The 10,810-nt window shown below is 39.5% G+C and overlaps 1 protein-coding gene across 1 annotated transcript; it reads left to right on the top strand.

Moving 5' to 3' along the window:
* Positions 1 to 6,153: 6,153 nt before the first annotated feature.
* Positions 6,154 to 10,048, top strand: LOC308102338 (uncharacterized protein). Its single transcript, XM_080452003.1, has 4 exons — positions 6,154 to 6,195; positions 6,306 to 6,365; positions 9,073 to 9,333; positions 9,872 to 10,048. Exons 1-4 carry the CDS (start codon positions 6,165 to 6,167, stop codon positions 10,009 to 10,011), a joined length of 492 nt encoding a protein of 163 aa, XP_080308129.1. The 5' UTR covers positions 6,154 to 6,164; the 3' UTR covers positions 10,012 to 10,048.
* The last annotated feature ends 762 nt before the right edge of the window (positions 10,049 to 10,810 follow it).

Genomic DNA, 10,810 nt, shown 5'->3' with positions numbered 1-10,810 from the left:
AATTGATATGGGCCTATGGAAAATAATACTATATTATTTAATATAAAAGGTACTCAAGGTCAACTTTAAGGTGTTTTTTTTTTTCATATAGCTGAAGATCATGTTGCTAACCTTTTGTCAGCAATTAAAATAGCTTATAGCAAGTACTAATAATGCCAGATTTGTTTTATAATGGTATTTTCTTTATAAAAATGTTCTTCAATGTCATGTCAAGTTGTATGGTATAGGTTGGTAGGTTGAGCTTGTCAGAACTGTAGGGGGCGCCAAATCATAAACCAGAAAGAACTACTGTACATCAACAATAAACAATAATTTACATTGCACTGTGCTTGTGTCATTTTATTTATTCATTGTTTTTGAATGTGTGCCATGTTGGGGTTCTGGGTTGTATGTACGCACCCTGAGTCTGAGAATAAAGTTGAACTGATTATGACGTCACATTATTTTGACATTATCGTTGTAAATCAACAATAGACACTAATGCATAGTGTTTCAATCTTCATTGTGTGTTATGTAATTCAGTAGTTCTCAAATATTTGCATGTCAAGGACCCCAAAACTGATACGTATTTGGCCGCGGACCCCCATCTGAAAGAATTTTGTTCTAGGGACCCCCATCTGAGCATTTTCTAAAATATCAGATCTACAAGCTCACAACGCGTCACGGAGTGTGCAGATCGGCTATTTTTGAAAAGCTGATGTATAAATAGGGCTAAAGAGGGTAAACTGATTTTGATGCTATAATAGATCATTTAGCTGGGGACCCCCTGGATCCCCCCTCAAGGACCCCTGGGGGTCCCCGGACACCACTAGTGCTTTAATTCACACTGGCCTCTATGAGAAGGCTCCATCTTTAACAAACTGCATATAGCGTCTTATCCTCTGTGGTTGAGAGTGAAAGTGGTTAAGTCTGTCTGTGGGCTTTATAAATAACCAATCAAAATAGAGCTTGTGACTGAATATTAACTACATTGGATCCATTGGAACACAATATCCATTGGAACAATATGACAGACAGACAGACAGACAGACAGACAGATGGCCCATGGTTCTCTGAACCTCAACATAACTCAATACTATGAAAGGTGCTGTGTACAAATGGTTTATTTTTATCAAGATGCAAATGTCATCTAATGTAAGATACCACAGACCCTGTTTGTATAACTTGTGCTTTGGGTCTATATTGAACCACATACAGTAGTATCTTTTTAAAAACATTCACCATCTCTGTTTTTGTACACGTCATCCTCAAACGTGAGAACAGAACAGCGCAAGGCACAGTTGTTTGACTATATGGAAACTATGAAGTACAGCTAGTCTCTCCTGAAATAGATTAAAAATTAAGATGCTGTGCGTGCGTGCGTGCGTGCGTGGACAGAGCAGGTGGTTTAGAGAGAGCAGAAATAGAAAGCTGACTGACACCTGGAAACAGAAAACCATGAGAACTATTTAAAATTACTAGGTGAGAGTAGAAACAAAGATTGCTCGGCAGACCGAGAGCTTTGCCTTCTGGCTCAGCTGTCTTTTTGTCACCACAGTGCGGTACAGCGACTGCAATACCGCTCCTGCTGCTCCGATTCTCCATATTGTTACTGTGTAATATAAAATGACAATCCTCTGATGAAATGACATCTACAGTGAACAAACTGTCATGTTTCTATTCTGTTTTATCAGTGTGACGTGTTGCAGTTTTCATGATTTCAGTGTATTTGACAAAACTGTGTGTTTGTGTGTAGCCTATAGCCTGCTAGCCTAGCCTCACACGTTCCTCCACGGTGGAGGAACATGTGAGTGAATCCACGTCATCAGTCTGGCAATGACAGGCTAGTTGTTGTAGCCTACATCTTATTAGTCTGATTATTTTCACAGTGATACCATGGTGGATCATTGGAATATACACAATATTACACACAAATATTCAACTATCATCAAAAACAACAACACACTATCCGGTATAGAAAGCATGGATGAAGCACAGCTCACATCCTTTAACCAAAGGTCTTCCTCACTCTCCTTCTGTCAGGACTCTCTCATGATCACCTGCAACACAAACACACACAAAACACACACGTGTCAAGATGAAGAACAACCGTACAGACTTCATCATACACAACACTCATACATGCACAAACACAACAAATTAACCCAAAGCTTATTTGTGATGTCTTGTTTTCTGAGCATTTTATCTAATTTAAAGGGATACTTCACTCTCGGGCCGGGGACACATTTAAAAAAAATATTAAAAATAAATGAAAAAAGTTATGGAAAATTCATGGCCCCCTCACACATTAGTAGGACACTCTAATGCGTGAGGGGGCCATGAATTTTCCATAACTTTTTTCATTTATTTTTAATATTTTTTTTAAATGTGTCCCCGGCCCTAAAGTGAAGTATCCCTTTAAGATGATCCTATTATGTCTTCTCTCACAGCTGCTCAAGTAATCATCATCTGTAGCAGATACACTATACTCCACCCACACCCAGACCACAACAATGATAGACCAGTGTGTTTCTACCAGTATACGTAAATACATACGCACTGTAGATAGGTAGATATAGATGAATGTACCTTTCCTCCTCTCTGTTCTGGTTAGCGATGCTGTATGTTGCATCCTGCGAGCTTCCCGCTCTGTAGAATACATTAGAACCAATCAGCAGAGAGAGAGAGAGAGAGAGAGAGAGAGAGAGAGAGAGAGAGAGAGAGAGAGAGAGAGAGAGAAAGAGAGAGAGAGAGAGAGAGAGAGAGAGAGAGAGAGAGAGAGAGCATTAGCCAATCCGTTTTAAAGAGAAAAAGGGCCCTTTTTTGCGTGGCATCTTATGCCTTATGACTTATTAGGCACTTTTTTAGAAATACATTTAAGTAGTGAAAATACCCGATCTACAAGCTCACAACGTGTTGCTGAAGATTAGGCTATTTTCACTATTTTCAAAAGTTTTTCCAAAATAATAAAACATGCCTAATAAGATTAGTCATAAGGCATAAGATGCCACGCATAATAGAAATAATTATTTAGTGGACAGACATAGTAATATAAGAGAGGAGACAGGGTGAGGACAGGAGAAGAGGATGGAGGAGAGGAAGAGAGGAGAAGAGGCATTACAGTAAGTTATTGTTTTGTTCCTTTCTCCAGTGAATTAGTCCAACCAAGAAAGACAGACAGACATGCATAGACAGACAGACAGACAGACAGACAGACAGACAGACAGACAGACAGACAGACAGACAGACAGACAGACAGACAGACAGACAGACAGACAGACAGACAGACAGACAGATACAGTAGAAACATGAAATCCATGATTGAAAGGAGATGAAGGGAGATACAATGAGGTATGTACTGTACTGTACAGTAGTATAATATGTCATTAATTCTCCGTACCAATGAGTCGCGTCCAGTGGATTATTGCCAGTAGGCCCAGTAGAACCAGTGATAAGAGGGAGAAACAAACACACCACCCCAGAGAGGAGGAATGGAGGCCAGCCTGGCTGTCTGAAACATAGATCAAAGTCACAAGCACCTTTATTGTTGCTGGATACTTGGATACTATATTGGCATGTTCTATGAATTTGACTTAATGTACAGTGTGAACAGATCCTCACAGAAGACAGACAGACAGACAGACAGACAGACAGACAGACAGACAGACAGACAGACAGACAGACAGACAGACAGACAGACATATATTTTACCACTAGTGTGTTTAGCATGAATGTTTAGCAAAATTAACCAAGACAGTTAATAATGGAAAATCATATTATTGAGCATTGGAACACACATTTTATTACATTTTTAACATGTCCATAATGATTTCACATACTATATTCACATATAGTATCTCAGTTTATCAGTTTTTAGAATATCTTATGGGGACAGAGCATAGTGTTAAAAAGTGCTCCTCGGAGCACAGGTCTCCGGATCATGTGTACCGATTTGCGTGAAATTTGGATAAAATCTGAAGGCTTAACATCCAAAAATGTGTTTTACATAAGTCGGCCTCCTGGTGGCGCTATAAAAAAATGCAAGGCAGATGTTTTTCCTTGGCCTCTAGGGAGTGTGCGTGCAAAGTTTCACGCAGATCGGTGCAGTTATAATGGTAAATCGGTAAATGTGTACTGTGTACTGATTTGCGTGATGTTTGGATAAAATCTGTAGGAGTAATATAAAAAAATGGGTTTTGCACAAATCGGCCTCCTGGTGGCGCTATAACATGCCCATGTGACATATTTGGGGCAGAGGTTCTGCTCTGGCATCCAGGGAGTGTGTGTGCACAGTTTCGCTGCGATTAAGCCAACGGTGCCGAAGATTAGCTGTACACAGAATGACAAAATGACACACGGATGGACGGACACACGGACGGACGGACGGACAGGGGGTAAAACATACTCTCTCGCCATGCCTTCGGCCTGGCGGAGACAATAAGGGCCAGAGCTCTCTATGTCTCGTCCGTCAGACTGCAGATGGACTCTTCAGATATCAGTTAAGATATAAGTTGATTTTCATCTAATTTGTGTCTCTAAAAAAAAGCCATTTTAGTACGAAGATCTTGTAAATATTGAGTGGCTTGTGACGATCGGGTCCAGTATTTAGTTCAGTGACCATGGGGCTAAAGAATGGTTCAGAAGCTGTGTTCATGTTCACTCTTCCATTGGAATCGATAGACTCAAACCTGCTTCCGCTCTCCTAAAAAGGTTTGAGCTTTGATTTTAACCATAATTTGAGTCCTCTGTTAAAGGGGAAATCCACCCATTTTCAATATTTAACTATGTCATTAATATAGCATAAAGGAGTTGTGTGGAAATAAGAAAAAATTAAAAAAAAAATTAACATTGCAAAAAAATGTAACATTGCAAAAAAATTAACATTGCAAATTACACCATGATGAGTCATCACAGTGTAATTTGCAATGTTAATTTTTTTGCAATGTTACATTTTTTTGCAATGTTAATTTTTTTTTTAATTTTTTCTTATTTCCACACAACTCCTTTATGCTATATTAATGACATAGTTAAATATTGAAAATGGGTGGATTTCCCCTTTAACACATTACCATCCGTCTCTAGTTTTAGAACTAGGGGTGTGCCGATACACTAATTTCACCAAACTATACGATACGATATTTGGCTCACAACTTCGATACGATTTCGATACGATACGACACACACTTTTTTATTATGAAAATATATGGGGGAGAAAAAATGCAAACAAATAATTCTGTTTTTGCATTATTCAGACGCAAACTTGTAGCTTTTCAGCTACAATAGCCGTTTTGAATCCAAATAGGGCAATAGCGTGACACCTGACCCGAAAAAAAACAACATGTTGTCACCCTTTTCACCTCGGGGCTGTTTGCATGCCTGATTATTAATTTTTATTTTCAAAACGATTTTTTTTTCTTCAAAGCGATACACGAAAACGTATCGCGATATATCGCGGGACGATATAGGCAAAGAGTTCCAAAGGTTTGCCCCCTTTACTGAGAAGGCAGACTGTCCAAATGTGTTCTTGCACATTGGAACAGTGCAGTCACCATTTGTTGATGCTTGTGTAGTTGCTCTACCTGCTGATGACAGAGAGAGGGTACAACATGGTGAGAATCACAGAGCTTGAGGAACAGTCAAAGGAAAATAACAAACATCTGGAAAACAGAAAATATCAACCAAGAACTCAGAAAACAACTGGAGCAAAGTAATGAACTCCCGACAGAAAAAGAACAACAACTGTATCAGTACATCTTGTACAGCAAAGTTAATGATTATTTCTCCTCGTGTTTCATTGATACTGCTGTTTCTACATGAACTATCATCTGAACAAGTTTCAACAGGTATGATTGTAGATTTATGTTTTTTGTAATAATAATCTATATCTGCAAATAACTGTAACTGCGGAACCTCATAGACACTCACCCCTCAACCACTTCCCTATTCTGGGTATGTCATAATAGGCGTCCTGTCGTGGGAAATAGCTGATAGATATTGCTGTGGTGCGTTGTGAGCTATTGCGGCATTTCTTCCTGTCCCCCTTTTTTATTGTTTTCATACTGCATGCACCCATACACGCATGTGTGTCATCACAGACTTCTAGTGTGTGTGTGAATCTGATAGGTGGGTTTCCTCACTAAACCAGGACGAGTTTCTCTGAAAAAGTGAAAAAATACAGCAAAGACATGGACTTCTTACCTCTATACATTTTATTGTGTGAGTATAGGGTGTGTGTGCGCGCATTCAAATATAAGGTCCAGCGTTTTTATTGTCACATGCTCAGTACAGCTGGAACAGCATTATAAGTTCTTGATTATTTCTCCTAGTGTTGATTCCATTGATACTGCTGTTTCTACATGAACTAACATCTGAACAAGTTTCAACAGGTATGTTTGGGGATTTCTCCTCAGTTTTTAACATCAATGTAGCATTACAATATAAAGAATACTCACACAATTGTAGTGGAGCAATATTTGTCTCTGAGATGTAGTGGACTATAAAGTCGAAAAATGTAAATACTCAAGTGAAGTAAAATACCTCACAATTGTACGGTACTTCAGTAAATATTGAGTTACTTTATACCAAGCATGACATGTGACAAAAACCTAGCAACATTAACTAAATACATTGCTATGTGTCAGGTTAAAAAAACTATCACAGCGGTTTACCTTGCACCTCCCTTTCCAACATGGACTTCCCTATTTGTCAAATGTGGTGCCTCACAGTGTCCTCTAGTGGTGGCTCTAGTCAATAGACTAACACGGGAACTACAAATTTCACGCCCATGCACTTTTGAGACAGTGCCTCCAGTCGAGGTCCGAGAACGATGTACTGCAGCTGCCAATGCATGAGAGGATATGAGAGTTAGCCTACTTTTAAGATTATCCTACATTAACTGGAGACGATATTGATTTAAATAAAAATATGTTTCCAAATGTATGGAGTGTATTTGTCAACATATCTTCTTGTTTTCTTAATAGTTGATGTGTTTCACATTTAATTTGCCACTTTTATGGGTTACCCATATAATGTTAAAGAGGTGGTGCCATGGTTTTGCACTTTTTCTGTTTTTCATGTGTCTAGGAGGTTGATAGAACTTCATTAAGCCCCCTGGTGGGGTTTTTATGGTGTTTTATGTCTTCGCGGACTATTTTGAGTTTCTACCTGGAGGCTGAAATCTTGAGGGTCAAACGTGCCAAGAAAAACAGCCCTTTAGTGACATAGTAAAATTATACCCTCCCCTCATTATCATAACACAAGAGGTGTGGGCATGAGGAGGAGGAGGGACTATGACAGGTGGGTGTTGCTAAGGTGAGAACCAGGTATACTTAATGAACTGGAGGCGTGTCCACATAAAAACATAATTTTAACAATTTCTGTACACTTTTTTGAAAAAAATCTTCCTCCTAGTTTAACCATAATACCTGATGATTATGTTTTAGGGGGGGAAAAAATCACTGAAAATCACGGCACCCCGTCTTTAACACCGCAGAGGGACACACAGACACAGTAGTCGCATTTCAGTGACATCACTGTCTTTACGCAAGCGCCGAGCGTCCACTCTGAAGTGGGGAATTCTCATCCCAATCCCGACTGACTTTGTTCAGATTTTTATATTTTGAACATCTCATAGGCTTATATTAATTTTCTACCCACCACGGAGCTCCGACGGTACATGACAAATTAAAACGTGTGGGTTTACCGTTGTTGTATTAACTTGCCTGAATGTAAGTTGGGGAAATAACCCAACTAAATGGAATACTTAGTGAATACTCCAGGTTAGTATTAATATACAAATAGTCTTGCAAGATGCTGTTTGAATAATTGTTCAAAATAAATAACCTATAAAGACACAAACGTATCTGGGTATTGAAGACCTCAAGGGATGCGTCCGTGACGTATATACCATGCGACTTAAACCTTAGATTTCAGATGCTAGAACTTTTGAGATACTGATGGAGAATATTATAGTATATTGTGGGTTGTATATTGAGATGGCAGGTATGTCACATTAAAAAGGACAAATCAAACAAATGGGACACTTTATTAGAACACCAAAAAATCGCTACAGCCTCAGTAGTTAACCAGTGAAATTACGGTATTTTACAATGCCTCTCATAGAGATTGCATTGAGAGCTGCAGTTCAACGCTCTAAAGGACCTCGAGTAGCGGCGCTGTGTCAAAAGTGGGCGTGAATTTGTAGGCGCCCCTCTTCCGGCCGTGTGTGTCTATGTCACTGCCCCCAGAATTTTACAATGAAGAAATTCCTTAACAATAGTTATTCTCTAAATAAAGTTGTTCTGTTGTGTAAAGTCACTTAAAAAATTATAAAAAAGCGCTATATAAATTGGATGTATTATTAGTATAAACCTCTCTCTCTCTCTCTCTCTCTCTCTCTCTCTCTCTCTCTCTCTCTCTCTCTCTCTCTCTCTCTCTCTCTCCAGGTTCATCTATTCTGACTGTCAGTCCCAGCAGGTCTCAGTTCTTCAGATATGAATCTATCAGTTTCTACTGTGAGACACCACAAGGAGACTCTGCTGGGTGGACAGTGATGAGGAATGCAAATGGAAAGGCTGGAAAATGTCATGACTGGGGGAGAACAGATGAGCGTGGTTGTAAACGCTCTAGTGTAGGCCAATCAGACAGTGGCGTTTACTGGTGTGAGTCTGAAAAGAAACCACACAGAATTGATACTGTAAATATCACTGTGACTGGTAAGTTCATTAACCCACTACAAATGCCTTCTAAATCAGTACAAACTTTTTCGTGCCAAGGACCCTCAAAATGATATACTGTATATTTGGCCGGGGACCCCATCTGAAAATGTTTTGTGCCAGGGACCCCCCAGTAGAGATGATTTATTCAACATTTTTTCAAAACACCTCCAAGATTTTTCAAACATTTTCAAAATTAGTAGATGTACAAGTTTGCAGCACACCACAAAGTGACACGCTGTGAGCTTGTAGATCTGCTATTTTTGAGAACCACTGTTCTAAACCAATGTTCTATTGAAAAGTCAGTGTACTATATCAAAAATGATTTACAGTAGCCTATCAAATGATTTACCATGGCAAATGATGCAATTGTGTTCAGATGGTGATGTGATCTTGGACAGCCCTGTACTTCCTGTGTTGGAGGGAAGTGATGTCACTCTGCGCTGCTGGTACCGAAATCAGAAACCAGCAAAGGCTTCTTCAAACCTCCCAGCTGATTTCTATAAAGATGGATCCCTCATCAGGACTGAGTCTACAGGACAGATGACCATCCACAGTGTTTACAAGTCTGATGGAGGATTCTACAAGTGCAGCATCTCTGACCTTGGAGACTCACCAGAGAGCTGGATGGATGTGAGACGTGAGTAGAACCGTAATGCAAATACAGTGTTCAGACAGTCAGGGACATCTAGAGGTGGCATGACATCGTTGCTGTCGGGCAGAAACCTCCTGTCTCCATATTTTAAAGGATCTACACCATGAATTAAAAATATATATTTAATATTTAGTATCATATTGTTTATGTCCCTCAAACGTTTTTCAAAAGGTTTGAGCCTATCCTATTAATCTTTTTATGTTGGAACTGAAAAACGGGAGGGATTGTATCACGTCAAAGCGACGTGTGTTGAGCTTGTAGATCTGTTACTTTTGCTATTTCTTTATTTGAATCCTGAAAAGTGACAGTTTTGGACATTAGGTTTCCAGCCGACAGAGACGACATAATATAATTAGTTGTTGTCAATGTTCTGTGTCTTTATTGTCAATAAAAATATTATACACACACACTACCGTCTTAATCACTTAAACAATTTACACCACAATTGTAAACGCCTGAATACATTAGAGGGGTTTACTGTTCATGTCATCAATCATGTTTATTCACTTTTTACACATTACAGAGAATGAACGTCCTGTCACCTCTCCATCCGACCAATCAGGACATCACTCCTCCATTCACTCCCTCCTTCTCCGCTTTGTGGTTCGTACCGCTGTCTGCCTCCTGTTTGTGTCTGTGCTGGTGCTGCTCAAGGACATGTAAAGCAGTGCTTCTCAAACAAGGACCCCCAAATTGATGTATAATTTGCCTGTGGACCTCCATTAAAATGTTTTGTCCCAGGGTCCAGGGGATCCCCAGAAGAGAAGATTTGTGTAAAAAAAAAAGAGGTTATTATTTTTTAATGGTTCAAAAATAGCAGATGTACAAGCTTGCTGTGAGCTTGTAGGCTACATCTGCTATTTTTTAATAGCCAACGTACAAAAAATATGGAGAAGGTGGTTAAAATGATTGTGATGCTGTGTTAAGGATGCCTGGGGGTCCCCGGACCCCACTTTGAGAACCAATGATGTAAAGGACATATTTCATGTTGAAACCTGACAGATCTGCCAGAGCAAGTAGGCCTACTTCCCAGTTAGAAACCTACTCTGTGCTATTTAGACACCTCAATAACATTAGTGTGCACATCAAAAAACAAGAGATCAGAACATGTGTGTTATTTTATTTTATTTTTTGAGAAGATTTAGTTTCTCTTGCCTTACCTCCACGCCACTTTATCCTCCGTGTGGGGAGTGTCTGTCTGTTGACTGTCTGTGTTAGGCTGCATCATACAGTATCCTCAATAAAGGTTATTTCTTTCATGATCACGTAAGTTGTCTGAGTTTCATCAGGTAGTATCCTCACCCCTCCTCCTTCCATCTCTTACCTTCTTCTGCTCTTCTTTTTACCATCCTTGTTTGGGTTTTAGCTGCATTTCATTGTGTGGTAGAGAGAGAGAGAGAGAGAGAGTGAGAGAGTGAGAGAGAGAGAGAGAGAGAGAGAGAGAGAGAGAGAGAGAGATTAG

This window comes from Gymnoscopelus braueri (assembly GCF_963280865.1).
Source record: "Gymnoscopelus braueri genome assembly, chromosome: 15".
In the NCBI taxonomy this organism is placed as follows: Eukaryota; Metazoa; Chordata; class Actinopteri; order Myctophiformes; family Myctophidae; genus Gymnoscopelus; species Gymnoscopelus braueri.
This window is presented reverse-complemented; position numbering and strand designations above follow the sequence as displayed.